Below are 19,938 nucleotides of genomic sequence, written 5' to 3'. Positions count from 1 at the left end.
TGATGAAGCATCAGTGATGCCTCCAAAATTTCCACAGAGAAGAAATTTAGGGCCAGTAATCTGGGGGGAAGGAGATTAAGAGACCTTCTCTGAAGGTGTGTTTGCATAGCAAGTCTACCATTGTCACGTAGATCAAGGCTTCTCAATTTCCACATTAATGAATTTTGAGCAGGATAATTCTTTGCAGTGGGGGACTGTCCTGTGCCTTGTAGCAGCACCCTCACTCTCTACCTACTGGACACCAGTGGTGCCTACCCTCCAAGTGTGAAAATCAAAAATGTCACCAGTCATTGCCAAATGCACACTGAAAGGCAAACTGCCCCATTTGAGATCCCCTGACTTAACTGTGTTTAACTGGTTGAGAGAGCATGATGGAGATTCTTCTAAAAGAAGAGAGGAGATAAAAATAGGAGCCACCCTTTCCTACAAGGAAAAAAAAATCTCTAGAGGGATGGTCAGCTTTAGGCAGAACTGTGACTCTCACCTTAGCCATGCACCCTTCCTTTGGTGATCATGTTTTCCCCTTTCATAGCTCCCATTCCTATGTAGAAAAAAATGTAAAAACTATCCATGAAAAAAAATTAGTATTTGTATTCACGCTAAAAGTGAGATAATCAGGATACAATACTTACTGGGGGTTAAAAAACACAAGCATTCTATTCTTAAGATGTGAGCATTTCACTGTATATAAACCATATCTCAAAAAAAGTAAGTAAAAAATACATAAATATTGTAGTCAGACCTGGGTGCAAGTCCCAATTCAGACGTTTCCAAGCTACGTGACTTTGTCCTCTTAGAAACTCCATTTTCTCAGTTGTAAAAGGGGAGTAATAATAGTAAATACGTCACAGGATAACTATGCAAAGTGAAATCATGTATAAACAGACTTTGCACAGCGCTGGCACAGGGGGTTATATGATTACCTATTTTTATTTACAAGTATAGTACCTACTGATACTTATCTGTATTTTTAAAAAATATTTTATTTATCCATTCATGAGAAACACAGAGAAAGAGAGAGGCAGAGACACAGGCAGAGGGAGAAGCAGGCTCCCCTCAAGGAGCCTGAGGTGGGACTCGACCCCAGGACCCCAGGATCACAGCCTGAGCTGAAGGCAGAAGCTCAACCACCGAGCCACCCGGGCATCACTTATCTGTATTTTATAGGCGAAATTGCTGCCCGATTATCTGCTTCCTGTGGACCTATTCTAATTATGGGCATCTCCACTTGTCTCTTCTCATGGGACCCCTTTGTTTAAATACAAAAAGTAAAGTCTGGAGACACAGCAATTTATGGGGCTTGGAACCTGGAGTCTTGGCTCTACCAGTGACTTATTAGAAACTGAACTTACTCAGTCCCTTTCCCTAGCTGTAAAGGTATACTATTACTACCCATTTCCTAGGGTTCTTGTGAGATTTATAATGTCACTCTTAACAGCTCTGGGAATTCAGGCCTGCCTTCAAGGCTGGGGCAGTAGCTGTACCAATGGAACCTACCACAAGGGGGCAGGATCGTTACATCCAAGTTCCCACCTATCTGTGATATTTCATTTTTTGAGTGTACTTGTCTAACTTGTTAAAATCTATATATTACTTGTATATTCAGACATATACATAAATAGAATAGTATAGTGGACCCCATTTACCCAGCACCAGGTTTCAACAACCATCAACATTTTGCCAATCTTCCTCCTTCTTGTTTGCTATACTGCCTGTGGAGTAGTAAAGCACAGCTCAGACCTCATCGCGTTTTATCCATAACACATCAAGGTGCCATTCTAACTGAAAAAGGCTTTTATTTCCATGAGCACTATGTCATTATCACACCTAACAAAAAATAATAATAATTCCTTAATTTATCAGTCCATATTCAAATTTCCAATTGTACCACACATGTCTTCTGACAGCTGGCGCACTTGAATCAGAATTCAAACAAGGTTATTGCATTTGGCAAGTGTCTTGAGTTTTATGCTTTAACATTCTATCTTCCTTTTGTAACTTCATGCCATGAATTTGTTGCAAAAACCAGGTCACTTGTCCTGTAGAATGTCCCACATTTTGAGTTTGGCTGATTATTATATTTGTCCATCCCCCTGGTTTCTGATAAACTGGTAATCAGATGGTGGCTTGATTAGGCTTAGATTTTTATTTTTATTTTTTTATTTTTTTATTTTTTTTTTGCTTTTTGCTTTTTAAGGCAACAATATTTCATGGAAAGGGATGAATCCTCCTCTTGGTACTGTTAAGTTGGGTCACTGGCTTCAGGCAGTGTCAGCCGAAGCTTTCCATTACAAAGTTCCCCAACACCCATCATCCAATTGTTTAAGCATCATTTCATGATTGTTGCCTAGACTCATTATTTCATTAAGGTTTGCAAAGTTGTGCTTTTCTAATCCTACCGTTTCTTTTGCATTTATTAGTTAGAATTCTTCTACAAAAAATAACTTTTTCTTACTTACCATTTGGTTATATGCAATATAACCGATCAAGGAATGACCAGAAAAATGTTTCTTTTTATCAACATTCAATTAGTTGATTCCCTATAAAACTCCATTGATAACAAATGTGTTTTCCTTAAGTATCATTATTTTTTAAATTTTTATTTATTTATGATAGTCACACAGAGAGAGAGAGAGAGAGAGGCAGAGACATAGGCAGAGGGAGAAACAGGCTCCATGCACCGGGAGCCCAACGTGGGATTTGGTTTCCAGGATCGCGCCCTGGGCCAAAGGCAGGTGCTAAACCGCTGTGCCACCCAGGGATCCCATCCTTAAGTATCATTATTAATTGGGGCACCTGAGTTGATCAATCTGTTGAACACCTGCTCAAGTCGTGATCCTGGGGTCCTGGGATTGAGTCCCACGTCAGGCTCCCTGCTCAGGAGCGGGTTTTTTAAAATATTCATAAAATAAAATATTTAATATATTTATGTTATGATCTATGGAAGTTATCATTTTTCTCTTAAAGCTCAAACTGTTCCATCTTTGGCCAGTAGGGCTCCTTCATATTGATTCTTCATTTTCACATGACCCCAATAGTATTTGATAGCTTCCTGGCTTCCAGGCACAAGATGACCCAACCTCACCTTTCTGGCTCCAGATCTGGAATAAGCCATTTATCAAAGGAGCCTTGATTTTCTTTTTTTGTTTTTTGTTTGTTTGTTTTGGAGCCTTGATTTTCTTTGCTTAATTTTTAATTTTTTTAAACTGTAAAATGGTGTTTAGAGACCAAATCTGTAATATTAGGGGTGTTCATTATTACTGAATTGGTGATTGTTTCTAGGCTTTTTCAGCAGAAAACACTTTTTTTTTTAAGAGGAACATACAAACTTCATTCATTCTGCTAAGTCAGATATAAGATTATCCTAGGCTTTTTTATTTTTTCTTAAAAGATTTTATTTATTTATTATGAGAGACACAGAAAGAGAGAGAGAGAGAGGCAGAGACACAGGCAGAGGGAGAAGCAGGCCCCACGCAGGGAGCCCGACGTGAGACTTGATCTCGGGTCTCCAGGATCACGCCCTGGACTGAAGGCTGTGCTAAATCTTTGAGCCACTGGGGCTGCCCCCTAGGCTTCTTTAATATTTTTTTAAGATTTATTTATTTGAGAAAGAGAGAGAGAGAGCATGCATGGGGGCATGCATAGAAGGGGGCAGAGGTAGAGGGAGAAAAAGTCTTAAACAGACTCCACACTGAGTGCAAAGCCTGATGTGGGGGTTGATCTCATAACCCAGAGATCACAACCTGAGCCAACACCAAGAGTAGGATGTTTAACTGACTTTGCCACCCAGACACCTCATCCTAGGCTCGTTTTTTTAAGATTTTATTTATTTGTGAGAGAGAGAGAGTAAGAGAGCACATGAACAGAGGGGGTAGGGAAAAGCAGGCTCCCTGTTGAACAGGGAGCTCAATGTGGGGCTCGATCCCAGGACCCTAGGATCATGACCTGAGCTGAAGGTAGAGGCTTAACCAACTGAGCCACCCAGGTGCCCCAGGCTTGTTTTAATATTAACTCTTTTTCTCATATGTTGAAAATCTTGATGCCTAATGTTATTAACATCCTTATTTGCCTTATCCTTAAATATATCTATCATAGTTTCAAAATAGCAATGTCAATATTCTTTTTTTAAAAGATGTATTTATTTGAGAGAGAGAAAGAGGGCATGGTGGGGAGAGGGACAGGGAGAGAAACTCAAGCAGACTCTGTGCTGAGCACAGAGCCCAACATGGGGCTTGATCTCACCACGAGAGCCGAAACCAAGAGGCCCTGCTTAACCAACGGCACCACCCAGGGACCCCAGCAATGTCAATATTACCTATAACAAGACGAATGAGTGAAATTTAATATTTGTATGCACTTCTAGTTGTCCTTAGACTATAGCCCATTAGGGAGGTACAGTCAAAAGACTTATAAAGCCACTTGAAATTATTTTCTCTGTGTAGTTATACCATGCAGATGGCTCATTTGTTTCTAATTTTTATGGAGTGTTTTATTCTTTTTCTTGAATTTTGTTTTATAAATATGCAAAACATTTACAAGCTTCCAAAATAGTCACTATATAATAAGGTACATTCACAGAAGTCTCATTTACATGTCTACCCTCTCCATCCCACAAAGGAAACCATTTTTAGAAGACTGGAGTTTATTCTTCTGTTTAACTTTTGAATATAAGCAATTAACGTTTATTTATATCATCCCATTATTGGGTGATGTAAACACTATTATGCCCCTTGCTTATTTCACTTAACAATATATATGGACAACACTCCAGATTAGCATGTTTATTAGTATATGTAAGAAGTCTCCCACATATCTTTTTATCGTTGCATAGCACTCTATTCTGTGCATGTACTGTAATTTATTCAGCCAGTTCTTTATTGCCATGTGAGCAGCTTCCAATCTTTTACTACAAAAGTACCATAATGAACAACTTTTTGTATTTTTGCCAAAATATCACTAGGATTGATTCCTAGAAATTTAGGATTTAACCTAGGACTTGCGAGGTGAAATAGTAAATATATATGTAAAGTGGCTATGTGTGCGAAATATTCTTAATGAGTTACATCATTCTGCCTTCCCACAAGCAATGTAGGACAGTATTACCCTCAGGTGTATTCTGGTACCATAACAGAGGAGGCTTCAGAAATGAATCATAAACAAGGTTCCTTTCCCCAGGAACTCTCAAGTCTAGTAGAAGTCCTATGGGCAAACTAATAATGATATTTTGTAATAAGCAGAGGCAGATTTACCCCGAAGCTAATGAAGCTTAAGCCTGAGACCCTGCCTTACAGAGACACATTCCAAGGCCCCAGCTATGTGTTCATGGGACCGTTCTGTAATCTTTTTCTTAAAAAACACCTCAAATTTCTTAAGCTTCAGGCTCTGTATGACCTGAATCCACTTCACAATCTTTAGTCATCCTGGGGTTCCTGGGTGGCTCAGTCAGTCTGCCTTCAGCTCAGGTCATGATCCCAGGACCCTAGGATGGAGCCCCACATTTGGTTCCATGCTTAGCAAGGAATCTGCTTCTCCCTCTCCCACCTCCTCTGCTTATGTGCTCCTCTGTCAAATAATAAATAAAATCTTTTTTTAAAAAAAAAAACCTTTAGTCAGCCTATCTTAGGAGTTCCCAAATTGAATTTCAAGTCTCAGTTCTGCAGTCAGCTTGAGAAGAGGGATTCCTATAGTTAATGACCGAGACAGACAAAAGGAAAAAAAAAAAAAAAAAAAAAAAAAAAAAAAAAGCTCTTCTAACCAAAGGAGATACCACTCTCCTGATTCTGATCAATTACCCACACAAGCATTAAGGCCTTCCATAGTTTCCCTCTACTTTGAAGGGCAGAAACTAAGCCTTGGCTGGCATCAATACCCCAGCAGACAGCTGATGGAGACTGATCTATGATACTCAGGACAAAAGTCTTAATAGATGACAGAGCTGGGTGTTGTTGGGTTTTTTAGCGGGGTAATTACACCGGGAGAGTGGGTATTCAAGGCAGGTACACCGGAACACACACACACACACACACACACACACGCCCCAAACTACACAACTTTTGGTCAAATAAGGCAGCATCTGTGTCCTTCACCTGTAAAACAGGGTTAGTAATGAAGCCTACCCTGTGGGATTTGGTCAGGATTAGAAAAGCTAATTGAAAGACCTAACCCAGTCCCAGACTCTCTGGACAAGGTCCATAAATAGAGGACAGCAAATAAAAGGGGTAAGTGGCTGATCTTGAGAGCACCGACAGGGAATCTCCGCACGTGGAGCCTAACGCCGCACCGCACCGGAGAGGAACCACCACTCTACTGACAAACAGCAGGTGCAGAACTCAGTAGTGAGGAAGGGACGGACGCTTCAGGCGGACGCGTACTGGGCCGCGTGACTGACTGAACACTGGGCTGGTCCGAGTCTCTGAGCCACCGACAGTCTCGGGCCGGCTGTCAGGCGACTGCGTGCCGGGGTCTGAGGGGCCGCTGTCCGCCGGGCCGCGAGAGAACCGCTGTCTCCGCGGCCCACCCCGGCCCCCGGCCGCCCCATACCGCGGCCCGTCGCCGCGCGCCGGCTGGATCCCGACTCCCCGCGGGGGCCGCCGCCCGGCAGGGCCAGGTGCGGGCGCCGTCGTCCCTCCCGCCCCGCGCCGGGCAGGGCGCCCCCGACTCCCCGCGGCCGCGGCCCGGGAACAATGAGGCGCCGGCTTCTTTAAGGGAGATACCACCGCGCCGGCGGGGCAGGGGACGGCGTCCTCCCGGATGATCGCACCCAGTCCCGCGCCGCCGCCGCCTGGGCAACTACACCGTCCGCAAACATGGCTCAGTGACTCTGACAAAAGGTGCAGCCTCCCTCCCGGCGGGGCGGACGCCAGGCCTCCCAGCTCGGGCCGCGCCTCCCCGCGGGCCAGCCGAACAGCTCCGCGGCCCGCAGGAACCCCAGGCCCGAACCCAAGAAGATGCACCAGGCGTTCCGCCCCAGCGACCCCCGCACACCTGCCCGCAGCTCGGTAGGTGGGAAGGGGGGCGGGGAGGCAGCGGGGAGGCGCGCCGGGCGCGCGCACCCCCAGGCCCGGACCCGCTGCCGCAGACCGTCCCCCGGGGCCGCGGGCCGTGCGCGCTCGCTGCGGCTGGACGGTGACCGAGCCCCGGCGGGCAGCGGCCTCCCCGTTCCGGGCCCGGCCACCCCTGCAGGGAGGGGCACTAGTGGTGCGTTCCGGGGCGCGCACACCTTCGGCGACTCCCGGCTCCCGCGAGCCACAGGAGAGGGAGGAGGCCGGCGGAGCGCGGGGCGCGCGCCCAATAGGGACGGCGCTCGGCGTCCCGGCTCGCGCTACGGAAAGCCGGAGGGGGGCGGGGCCGCACGGCGTAAGGGGGTGTGTCCGCGCGCACCACGGGGGCGCGCGCCGGTCTCTGACTGGAGGCCGCGGCGGCTGAGGCGCGAGCTGCCCGATAATGGCGGCCTGCAGCGCCCGTGAGAGGGAGAAGCGGCGGCGGCTACCCTGAGGTAAATCTGGCCCTTAGGCCTGGCACCGAGGCCCTGCTGCAGAGCCAAGGACCCTGCATGCGCCTCCCTCCCCGGGAGGCCTGTCACAGACCTGTCAGCGGAGTCATCCTACGGAAGGCCCCGCGCTGCTCAGGCCTCCGGCCCGCACCCCTCAGGCCACCGGCGCCAGCTGCGGCCTCCTCTTCTGCCCCTGGGCTCCTCCCCAGGCCCCGGGCCTCAGCCGCCAGCCCCGAGGAGTTGGGGCCGCCGCGGGACTGGCTCCTCGGGGTGAAGGGCCTCGGGAGGATCCCCTCCGGGTTTCCTCTGGACGCCGCCGGGGAGGGGGAGGGCCTGATACTCGGCCAATGAGCGGGGCGCTGAGCCGCCGCGTCGGGCAACACCTCTGCCCGGGACTGGCCCTTCCCGGGCCGGCAGGTGTGTGGCCTGGCCCGCCGGCGGCCGTGCGCGGGCTCGGCGGGGCCCGCGGGAGGCCGGGGAAGTGCCGGCCGGCCGGCCGCGGGGGCTCGCGTCCAGGGGCTGCGTGAACGCCCCCTCCCCCTTACTCGGGTGCTCTTTCGCGCGTGGCCATGGGACAGCCTGCAGGAGACGAGCCGCTTTGAGCTGCAGAGTAATTGGCGCTCCACGGGGAGCAGGGGAGAGCGCCGTGGGTGGACCTGGGGCAAGGCGTCCGTGGCAGGGCATCGGGCGCTAGGAATTGCGGCAGGAATTTGAAGGGGGTTCCAGTTAGAGGAAGTGGGACCAAGGAAGTAATCTCAGAAGCTTTCATTTTCTTTATTAAATCCATCCTATGAACTTAAAGTAGCTGTACCCAATTTTTCAAGCTCAACAGCCAATAGCTTCTTCCCCTCCTCTCCAAACTGCACGCTGTAAAGATTGTACAATCTCTTGCCCATCGTGGCAATCTACAAATGAGAATCTGTTCCAGAAACTCGTGAGGATTTTAACATTCTTTGGAGAATGAGGTGGCACACTTCAGAATTTCTTGATTCAACTCACCAGCATTTCTGTGTCAGGCCTTTGCTTCTAAGCCTTTAAATGATTTATCAAGTTGAATTTGAAAGCACCCTGTCCAAGAGCCCCATCATATAGAGGACAGTTTTTGGTGGCAAAAATGGCCTACATCTAAATAGGTGTTTAACAACAGAAAGGTAACAATATTCTAAGTAGCTTGCTTTATTTTTAAAGGACCATTTTTTCTCCACAAACTTCATTTATTTTGCAAGAAATGAGAAATAGCAAAATTAAAATAGGGACATATACAGTTTGTTTACTTTTAAAAAAAAAACCTACATATTTTCAGTTCTATATGTAACCTGGTTCACTTTCAGTCCCTAAGCACAAGCCAGTTATATTTCTGTGAGAGGGTTTTTTTCGTTTTGACATGTTTATGAACTTTTGTGTGTGTCAGCTTTAAGGAGAAGCAGTGGAGTGCTCATCATAAGAATGATTAATTCTTTGGTTTATTTTTAACAGTAATATTTTGAAGCAGTTTGTGCAAGAGGCGGTATAGTGTAATGGTTATGGTTATGAATGTCAGAGCCAAGTGGCCAGGTTTCAAAACCCAGGTCTACCAGTTAGTAGCTGTTTGACCTTAGGCATGTTGCTTAAATTCTTCGTGATTTAGTTTTCTCAACTATAAAATGATTGTAATAACATCTATTTCATAATATTGTTTGAGGATTAAAAGTGCTTGGAACAGTTCCTGATACATGGTAATACCAAAGTGTTAGCTGCTTTATTATTATTATTCAAATATTTAGATTTGCCCATGATATAACAAATCTTTTTCAAGCATTGCAAACAGTGAGACAGATAATTAAATCATACATAAGAAGGTATACAAACCAGTAAGTATACTTAATTTCAACAGAGCACTTTGTTGATTTTCCAGAAACTTTGACCTTGAAGATGGTGAGTAGCCAGCCAAAGTACGATCTAATACGGGAGGTAGGCCGAGGCAGTTACGGTGTTGTGTATGAAGCAGTCATCAGAAAGACCTCTGCACGGGTGGCAGTGAAGAAAATTCGATGCCATGCACCTGAAAATGTTGAACTAGCCCTGCGTGAGTTCTGGGCACTAAGCAGTATCAAGAGCCAACATCCAAATGTGATTCACTTGGAGGAATGCATCCTACAAAAAGATGGGATGGTGCAAAAAATGTCCCACGGCTCTAATTCTTCCCTTTATTTACAGGTATGTATGGTTAATGGGAAATAGAAATGACTTGAACTTCACATTGGTCAGCAAGAAGAGGAACAAAAGTGTTGAGTGAACTTTTACTTTAAATACAGGTGTTTATATAGTTAGGAGTAGGTAAGGGTCTGCCAAGAACTGAGTAGATGTTTTCTTTAAAACAAGGTTTTATTTAAACCTGTGATGCAAATACCTAAAAATAACATAAGCCACCTGTTATGCCATGATACTTGCCAGTCTGCATGGGAATGGGACAACATAGGAGCTAGAGAAGTGATCGAGATTAGAGTCTAATAAATTCACCTATTTGAAATCAATTTTTTTTTTTTTTGGAACTGAAGCCAGAAGAAAAGGAAAAACTCCATAATCAGCAGCACCCATATAGATAATTGGGCATTTTAAAATAAATCTGGTTTGAATATAAGCCTCCTCTATTTTAGAGGATTGTGTGGTTTCTTAACCATGCAACTCTAGTTAATTTTCATGAAGTATATGGCATGGCACTTGAATGTTTTTTTTTTTTTTTTTTAAGATATCATTTATTTATAAGAGACATAGAGAAAAAGAGGCAGAGACATAGAGGGAGAAGCAGGCTCCATGCAGGATCCCCCATGTGGGACTCCAGGAGCATGCCCTGAGCCAAAGGCAGATGCTCAGCCGCTGAGCCACCCAGGTGTCCCAACACTAGAATGTTATTAATAGTGCTAAGAGCTAACATTTGGGTTCCTACTCAGTTCCACACTCTGCTAAGTGTTTTGTTTTTTATTTTTAAAAGATTTTATTTATTTATTCATGAGAGAGGCAGAGACATAGGCAGAATGAGAAGCAGGCTCCATGCAAGGAGCTGGATGTGGGACTCGATCCCGGAACTACGGAATCATGCCCCAAGCTGAAGCCAAACACTCAACCAATGAGCCACCCAGGTGCCCCTCTGCTAAGTATTTTAAAGGCAGCTGCTCAGAACAATCCTATGAGGATAGTACTATTATTATCATCATTATAGATGAAGAAACAGAGGCTTAGAATACATAATCTATGCAAGTCACATATACAGCAAATGGCAGAATTGGGAGCTGAATGTAGGACTGTATCTGACTGCTAAAACTTTTGTTCCCTTAACTTCCAAATTACTCTTGCTCTCAAATTACTTTTTGTAGACCTGGGGAAAGCATTAACATAGGAAAACAGAAAATGTTTGTTTGTTTAAGGTTGGCTTCTGGCATAGATCAAAATCTCTAGTAGGTCTATATTTGCTGAAGAGAAAAGATACTTAAGACATTGTTAGTTGAAGACCAGAGAAAAAATTCCAAGTCCAGTCATTCTTGGAAAAGAAACAACGTTCCATTAGTATGTCTAAATTCAGAATTTTACCCTCAAGGTTCAGAAGTATGATTTTAAAACAACAAAAGCTTTTGGACTAGGAACAACAAAGAAAACAAACACATTAATCTGTGTAATTAGAAACTTGAAAAAAAAAAAAAAAGAAAGAAACTTGCTGGTTTCATTATATGGTGAATAAATACCAATCTGGAGAACCTAATTTATATTGCAGTTTTAGCATGCTATGTCCTGAGGTTTTACCTCTTAAGGCAGTGACTATTAAGCACAACTATTTAGCCTCTATTCCATTTATTATTTACTTTTCTAAAAGTGCTTAGTATGTAAGTTGCACTGATAGAAAATATTAGAAACATTCTTACCGCATTCCCTCTTAAAAGTGGATAGAACCTTGATGAACTTTGCATTGAATTTTGGAGACAAAATGTACAATCTCTTTTGGTCTACAAAGATATTTAAATATATGATTTAGGGCAGCCCAGGTGGCTTGGTGGTTTAGCACCGCCTTCGACCCAGGGTATGATCCTGGAGACCTGGGTTCGAGTCCCATGTCGGGCTCCCTGCATGGAGCCTGCTTCTCCCTCTGCCTCTCTCTCTCATGAAAAAATAAATAAAATCTTAAAAAAGGGGGGATCCCTGGGTGGCTCAGCGGGTTAGCGCCTGCCTTTGGCCCAGGGTGCGATCCTGGAGTCCCGGGATCAAGTCCCACATCGGGCTCCTGGCATGGAGCCTGCTTCTCCCTCCTCCTGTGTCTCTGCCTCTCTCTCTATTTCTATAATTAATAAATAAATAAATACATACATACATATATAAATATTTTTTAGATTAAATAAATAAATAAATATGTGACTTCGTGCCGATGGTATCCTTGAGTCCAGATCAAGCAACCTTTATAGTAATTAGGCATTAGGTAGTCTTTCTAGACTTTAGAGTGTAAAGTATTAGGGCACCTGGCTGGCTCAGTTGGTAAAGCACACAACTCTTGATATTAGGGTTGTAAGTTTGAGCTCCATGTTGGGTGTAGAGATTACTTAATAAGATGTAAAGTACTTCCAAACTTGACTCAATTATTTTTTTAGTCTCTTTTTTTTTTAAAGATTTTATTTATTCATTAGAGACAGACAGACACAGGCAGAGAGAAAAGCAGGCTCCTCGCAGGGAGCGTGATGCAGGACTCGATCCCAGAACCCCAGGATCACACCCTGAGCTAAAGGCAGATGCTCAACCTCCTGAGCCACCCGGGCGTCCCGATTTTTTTTTTTTAATCTAAAGCACCTCTTTATTGAGTACTCTCCTTTATCTTTTAAGGCCTGATAGGCCTGTGTTTGACTTGTAGCATTTTGCTAGCTGTATGATCTTAGCTAATTAACTCATCTCTCCCAGCATCTGTATCTTCAAATGTATAATAGGAATAATAATTTTTTTAAAAAAGGAATAATAATTTTTACCTTCCATGGAAGTTGTCAAAATTAGAGATGATACAGGTATAATATTTGGCACATAGGAAGTACTCAGTAATAGTACCTCTATGAAAATTGTCTTTTCTATGGACTTACTTAGTTAACAAGACATTGATCAGGTCACCTGGGTGGCTCAGATGGTTAAGCATTGGCCTTCAGCTCAGGTCATGATTTCCAGGTCCTGGGATTGAGCCTCATATGGAGCTGCCAGCTCAATGGGGAGTCTGCTTCTGCCTCTCTCTCTCTGCCTCTCCCCCTCCTTGTGCTTCCTCTGTTTCTCTCTCCCCAAAATGAATTTTAAAATCTTTAAAATTTTTTTAATTAAATTAAAATAAAAAACAACATTGATCAACACACTTATTAATAAGCAAGTGCCTTCTCTAAATTTATATCTAGTAAAAACAAATCTATAGTATGACCACAGAGTCCCTATGCATGGCCTTCTCCATTCCTTACACAAATTTTTGTTTTTCTAGATATTTTTTCTAGATATCTTTCCTAGATATTTTCCTTGTTCTGAATGATTAAGTCAGTTCCTACTAGCTAAAAAACTCACCTAGGAGAAAGTGCAAAGTAATTAACAAAGGTTACAGTTTCAACCTCAAGGATATAGGAGCATATGAAAGAGACCCTGACATAAATTGAGGATTTAGGAATTATGAACTGTTACAACTAAAACTTGAAGTTTAAAGAGGAATGAGCCATGTGAGTGAGAAGACTTTCCAGCCAGAAAGAACTGACATACAAACGTCTTGAAGCAAAAAGTACAAAGCATTCTAAGAATTGAAAAAATAGTAAGACCTGGAGAGTTGTTTTAAATGAGACCAGAAAGATCAGCAGGGTCAGAGAATCCCACAGCCCATGTTAAAGAGCTTAAACTGTATCTGAGAGAATAGGGAAGCTGTTGAAGGACTTTAGGCAAGAGAACCAATGGCTGATGACATCCTCTACACAGGGAAATAAGTGGATTGGGCTCTGTACTTCTGTATCTCTCAACCAGTGGCCCTTAAACTGTTGCCCTCAGGCAGTTTTTATGTGGCCCAGATGATAAAACTAGTTTTCACATTTTTAAAGAGTTTAAGAAAAAGAAAGAAAAGGAAGAATATGGAACAGAGACCTTATGTGACTTGTTAAACCTAAAATATTTACTGTCTGCCCTTACTCTAAGCCATTCTTTGAATGCTGGGACTCTGCATGAAGTTTGCTTTTGAGAGTAAATACAGAAGATGAGAAGAAATGAAGTAAGAGTGATGGCACTGGTCTTTAATCTCAGCATATTTAGTTAACAGTGCATCTGGTAAATAATTGTGTGATGTATAACTTTCTAGTCTTTCATTTTCTGGCTCACTGGCAAACACATGCAACAAAGAAAATGCATGCAAAAGACATCTGCAGACCGTTGCAATTACAGCTGTTTGCCATTGGGGGAGATGTGAAAAGGTGTTCTTTGCTTCTGCCCTCCAAAATGACAAGAGGAAGTACTAGTAGACTTAAATGTAAAATTAGCAGTTCATTCATTCTTCAACAACTCTCCAGCTTCCCTACTGAGTTTTTATTCAGTGGGTCTGAAAAGGCACCATGGGACAAATGTTTTCAAAGCACTATATGCTGTATTTTAAACTGGTAGCTCATATTTGGTGAAGTAATCAATATATTCTTGAATTTTAGGTAATAGTTATAATTTGATAATGATGAAATAGTGATTTATTCTAGGTTTTCAGCTTGTAGCAAAGAAATATACAAACTTATATTTGAATTTTTATATTAAAATGTTAATATGTTTTTTATAAATTGGTTTTTAGAAGCTATCCAGTGATAGAGATTGCTGATATATTTGCATTCTGCCTATAGAAGTTTATGAAGTTATAATGGCAGTTTTTACTTTTATCAGTGACTAAAGGAAGGCTTTATTTCTGAAACAACTAATGTTCCTTGATCATTTTTCTCTGAATTTTACAGATTATATAATGTTGATGGTGTATGCCCAATGAACAAGAAACATATTTTAGGCAGTTTAATTGAATAGAACTTCCTAATTGATGTTTATACACCAACTGGCAATCTCCCAGGTATAGCTGCTGAAATACCAGTTTTTTCATGAAGCTATTGGCTATGTAGGTAGAGTTTAGCTCCATTAACACATGCAGAAAATATATAGTCAGTTGGACACTTTTCAAAATAAAGCATTTATTTATTTACTTATTTATGATTTAGTAAGCTCTATGCCCAACGTGGGGCTTGAACTCATGACCTTGAGATCAGGAGTCCCGTGCTCTACCAGCTGAGCCAGCCAGGTGTTCCTAAAGCTATTTTTAAATATGCTTTTACCTCTTTTGACTTAGAGATTTGGTATGTATTCATTAGAGGCAAAGTGACAGTTTGAAGTACTGAAATTTAAAATAAAATGCACATATGAAAGCACTGACCAAATAAAACATTCATAGGATTTTCCATTTAAAATTGGGAGTCCGGGCAGCTCGGGTAGCTTGGCAGTTTAGCACTGCCTTCAGTCCAGGGCGTGATCCCAGAGACCCGGGATCGAGTCCCACGTCAGGCTCCCTGCATGGAACCTGCTTCTCCCTCTGCCTGTGTTTCTGCCTCTGTGTGTGTGTGTGTGTGTGTGTGTCTATGAGTAAATAAATAAATTAAATAAATAAATAAATAAATAAATAAATAAATAAATGCTTTAAATAAATAAAATCTTTAAATCAATCAATAAATAAATAAAATAAGGAGTCCAACTAAACCAGTTATTCTTTTTCTGTAGCTGAATTGTATAAACTGTGCACATGATTGTAATCTTTTTTTCCCTTCTTATAGCTTGTAGAGACTTCATTAAAAGGAGAAATTGCCTTTGATCCCAGAAGCGCCTATTACTTGTGGTTTGTGATGGATTTTTGTGACGGCGGAGATATGAATGAGTATCTGTTGTCCAGGAAACCCAACCGTAAAACTAACACCAGCTTTATGCTTCAGCTGAGCAGTGCTCTGGCTTTCTTGCATAAAAACCAGATCATCCACCGAGATCTTAAGCCTGATAACATCCTGATTTCGCAAAGCAGGTTGGATACCAGTGACTTGGAACCCACACTGAAAGTGGCCGATTTTGGTCTCAGTAAAGTTTGTTCAGCCTCTGGGCAGAACCCAGAAGAACCTGTCAGTGTAAACAAGTGTTTCCTTTCCACAGCCTGTGGAACAGATTTCTACATGGCTCCTGAAGTGTGGGAGGGACATTACACAGCAAAAGCTGACATCTTTGCTCTGGGGATTATCATCTGGGCAATGCTGGAAAGGATCACATTCATAGACACAGAGACAAAGAAGGAACTCTTGGGGAGTTATGTAAAACAAGGAACTGAGATTGTGCCTGTTGGAGAGGCGCTTCTGGAAAATCCCAAAATGGAACTTCTCATTCCTGTGAAGAAGAAGTCTATGAATGGGCGAATGAAACAACTGATTAAAGAAATGCTGGCTGCAAACCCTCAGGATCGTCCAGATGCTTTTGAACTAGAACTCAGATTAGTACAAATTGCATTTAAAGATAACAGCTGGGAAACGTGACACATATATTGTTTGCAAATATCTTGGATGATATGCTGCTTATGTTTTAACAGTGATGCAACAACATAATGTGGCTGAAAAAGAATATAAAAAGCTAAACTCCACCTTCTAAGGGTTTAGATTTTATTGTGGGGTGTTTTTTTTTTTTTTTCCTCGTTTTTCTTAAGTCCAAGCTGGCCATTTTGTTAGTATGTTTTAAATGTGTATTACCAATGTGGGTGTACATTTTTTAAAATGATCATTGGTAGAAGTTTGGCAGGAAAATTCTCTAAGAGCCAAGAAGAGAAGAAAGTCCAGTTTTCTGGAAATAAGTCTCTTAAGTATTTTAGACATTCCTTGTCAGTATTAGGAATTTCCATGGAAGAAGAGGTTTGCATGCTGGTAATGCAACCTTTGAAGCTTTGTAAAGGAAACATATATGTATATATTTATGTATATGTAAGTATGTGAATGTGTGCATTTTGCATTCCATATGAAGAAAATGCCACTTCTGTTTAAATTATTTGATGTAGGTTTGGGTTTTTGAGATTTGCTGGTGAAATCAGTGATGAAAAATAAAAGAACCTTCCCTCATCTTCCTACCCTGTCCCTCCCTCTAATGAAATCATACTACATTTTTTATTTTTGTAATATTATACAGCTTTTTTTAAGGCATCATTTGGAGGGTCTAAAATTATCCAATTAAACATAAACAAAATTAAGTGATCCAAAGCTGCTGAAGTATGTTTGAGCTCTCCAGTGCCCTATAAGCTGCAGGAGTTGCATTAGCCATGCAATCATGTGGTAGCAGGTTGGCAAGGACCTTGATTCAGTCATACCTTCTTTAGGTAACCAAGCATTCAATTAACCAATTGAACCACTGCACTGGAACATGTCTGCACTTGAGCATCTGCAATCTGATATGAATCTGAACACAGGATTCCTCTGCAATATATATGAACTATCCTACTTGATATATTAAGTTTTGATTTCAAGACTGTCTAAGCCTCAGCATAAAGTTGAAGAAATCAAATGAGCTCCACCCTCACATTGCCTGCTCTGATATGGTCTCTTGTTTAATCACTGGAATTCCTTTCATTTTGGCACTAATGCTGTTTTCTCTTGTCTAATTTAACACAGTAATGATGATATGGTTGTGTTAAATGTTGATCACCTTTTTCTAAAGTGGGGAGATGATACCTATACAGTGTGGCAGATGGATAAAATATTGTCGCATCAACTATATCTTTCAAGTAGAAACTTCCAAGTTATTGATTTTATACAGTCACTTGGTATGGTCTATGTCAAAAACCAGTAGACTGTTACACTAATTGAAGTTAGTTTGATTTTTAACCCTATATGGTTGTCTCCGATTTGTTTTCCTATAAATGCAGATAGTTAAACTTTCTAAGGAAAGTTTTGCTAAAACAGAATATTAGCCTTTAAGGTTAGATAGACTTTAAGACGATTGCATCTAGGTTAGTCTTTATAAAGCACTAGAATCTTTGGTCAAAGTTTAAAAAAAAAAAAAGTATTAGAATACTGAAATCATTAATAGTTTGCGGTCTCCTCAGCTTTTTTTTTCCCTAAGGTTTTTTGTTTTTAATTAAAGTGTAGTTGACACCCAGTGTGTCTCCCCAGCTTTTTGGAACATCCATAATTTTTGGAATTTTGGTATCATAATTCTTTCCTTATTTAAAATGTGTTTGGGAACTAGAGAAGGTAAAAAAAAAAAAGCACAAAAAATTAAAAGTATATAAAATTTCTGAACTATGCGTTACTTGGTCTGGAAGTTTAAAATTTGGACTGAAAGGTTTTATTAAAATAAAACCTTTTTTGAAAAAAAAACCTTTTAAAATAAAAATCATATACTTTTAACATCACTTTCAAGCTAATAAATATAAGAAATTTTTTGGAAATGAGAGGTGGAATACACTGGAACCTCATGATAATTGACCCTCTGGATCACCATATCACTGTAACACAGATCTGGCCAAGGGGACTGACTTACTGGAAGTGAAAAGTATTATAATGTTGCATCAATAACATGGCACTTCAGCAGAGATTCATGATGATTCAGGTGATAGTATGCCAGTGCTTCATTTGCTCTTCAAATATCTGTGTACTTGGAGCCATGGTTTCCTAAGTACATAGTTTTTGGTCTTGCCTCATTTAAAATAGTTAACGATTATCATTTATTTTGAAAGTTTTCACTTGTGAAGTGAATCTTTCATTGACAGCAAAGGTATGAGGTGATCAGGAAGTTTCTCATAGAATTTTCTCAAGTCCTTGTATTCTAAAATAGCCTATGATACCAATTCTTTGTCTTTGTTTTTTCAATCAGATGGTATTTTATTCAGTACCTACTGTGAGCTCAGCACTAAAGGTCAGTTGGTAAAATGACAGTTTAAAAATGGCATATAGCCACAGGCCTTTTCCAGCTAGGAGTAAGAAATAAAAGGTTAATGATACTTGGAAATTCCTGGATATTTGCTAGAGGAAAAATGAAAGCAAAAATTTGTGCACAGTGCCTTGCCCATAATAGGTACTCAATAAACAGTTATTCCTCAGAGTCTCTTGCCATGGTTTATAGTGTTTTATGAAATTTGTCTTAATTGAAAAAAAGACCAAATATTTCAAATAAGCTTATAGGCAGCTGTGGCCAGTTAAATATGGGGTTGTACAGTTAGTTCCTAGAATGTTATTTTGCACTAGTTGTCACTTAGAAAGAAGGGGTTCCTGTAGATTTTTGGTGCTAAGGGATACTTTGTCAATATGATGAAGTAAATGTTAAGTGTCAGATAAATAGCACACTGAATAGTTCTTTCTGCTGGTCTGTTTTTTCCTCTTTGTTGTTGGTGTTGTTTTTAATTGTAAAATGTTTATCAATCAAACTATTGTAGCAGCTACAAAATAATTCACCAGCATGACAAAATGGTCAAAAAAATAAGTCATCAGCACTTCAAAAATGAAAGCAACTTTTGAGATTTTCTTTTAAAATTGTCAAATATATTTTATGAAGAATTTATAAAAGGGGGAAATGATTGTAATTTATTGTTCATGACTGTTTTTTTTTTAATAAAGTGAGTTTCAACAAAAAAACAACCCACCCTGAAAATTTCATATTGTTGAATTTGGTGGCTCTGTATAGTTCTATAGTGCTTTACTTCATGAACATAAAATAGAGGGTATAATATTTGAATCAATGTCATTTTCACCCTATTAGGTGAAACTTTCTGTAATAGAAACGATTGCTGAGGAAAAGATTATTGAATTCTAGGAATTTCTTTCAGCATTTCAAGTTCTCAAATTTTAATGCTTACTATCTTGTATTTGTCAGAAGAACTTGTACTGCCTGAAATAAATGATTTTTTCATTAATCCTTCTATCTCATTAAGATAAGGATACATCCCAGACTCAGAATGAAATATAGTAAATGTACCAAGAGGAAGTAATTTTTCAACCCATAACTTGAAGGCATAGTTTCCTTTCTACAAAGTCATCTGACCTGCTTTTTTTCTTTTATAGGTTTTATTCTGTATTCTCTAGAATAAACAAGTACTGAAGACAGTGCACTTAGTGGTCCCGTGGACCACCAGAGGGAGAAATGGGAAAAAGAGAACAGTGCTATATGTGATCTAGCGACAAGTAGGAAAGAAGGCATCAGGAATTGCGGCTGCTTCTGACTCTGCCACCTTCCCCTGGCATAGCCTTTGTTGACAGGCAAATTTTGCTTTCTATTTAGATATTAATTTTTTTTAGATATTAATTTTTTTAATTGCATCTCAAACTATAAATACTTGCATTTACTAGCTTTTACGTAATCACTTGGAGTTTACAAAGAGCCTTCACATGGTGTTTACATAGCTTTTCAGTGGTGTTTACATATCTTTTAAAATAGAGACTGGCTTT

The 19,938-nt window shown here is 41.0% G+C and overlaps 2 protein-coding genes and 1 non-coding gene across 4 annotated transcripts in view; 1 reads left to right on the top strand and 2 right to left on the bottom strand.

Annotated features, from left to right (window-relative positions):
* TRIM63 (tripartite motif containing 63) overlaps positions 1–7,780 on the bottom strand; it is a 56,573-nt gene extending 48,793 nt beyond the window's left edge. The window contains exon 1 of the mRNA XM_038531504.1: positions 7,587–7,780. The gene's annotated coding sequence lies outside the window, so the exon portion shown is untranslated. The remainder of the gene's footprint in view (positions 1–7,586) is intronic.
* On the top strand, positions 6,752–19,406 carry PDIK1L (PDLIM1 interacting kinase 1 like). 2 transcript variants are annotated; one of them, XM_038531509.1, is made up of 3 exons: positions 6,752–6,998; positions 9,387–9,688; positions 15,307–19,406. In XM_038531509.1, the coding sequence occupies exons 2-3, from the start codon at positions 9,404–9,406 to the stop codon at positions 16,045–16,047; spliced, it is 1,026 nt and encodes a 341-aa protein (XP_038387437.1). In that variant the 5' UTR covers positions 6,752–6,998; positions 9,387–9,403; the 3' UTR covers positions 16,048–19,406. The 2 variants fall into 2 exon arrangements, with proteins under 2 accessions (XP_038387437.1, XP_038387436.1); XM_038531508.1 differs by lacking the exon at positions 6,752–6,998 and adding an exon at positions 7,357–7,495.
* Positions 14,710–14,782, bottom strand: TRNAR-CCU. Its single transcript has one exon. It is a non-coding gene; the product is annotated as a tRNA-Arg (tRNA).
* Positions 19,407–19,938: the final 532 nt, after the last annotated feature.

Source organism: Canis lupus, chromosome 2 (genome assembly GCF_011100685.1).
Source record: "Canis lupus familiaris isolate Mischka breed German Shepherd chromosome 2, alternate assembly UU_Cfam_GSD_1.0, whole genome shotgun sequence".
NCBI classification, from domain to species: domain Eukaryota; kingdom Metazoa; phylum Chordata; class Mammalia; order Carnivora; family Canidae; genus Canis; species Canis lupus.
The sequence above is the reverse complement of the archived record's forward strand: the minus strand, read 5'-3'. Positions and strand labels throughout refer to the sequence as shown.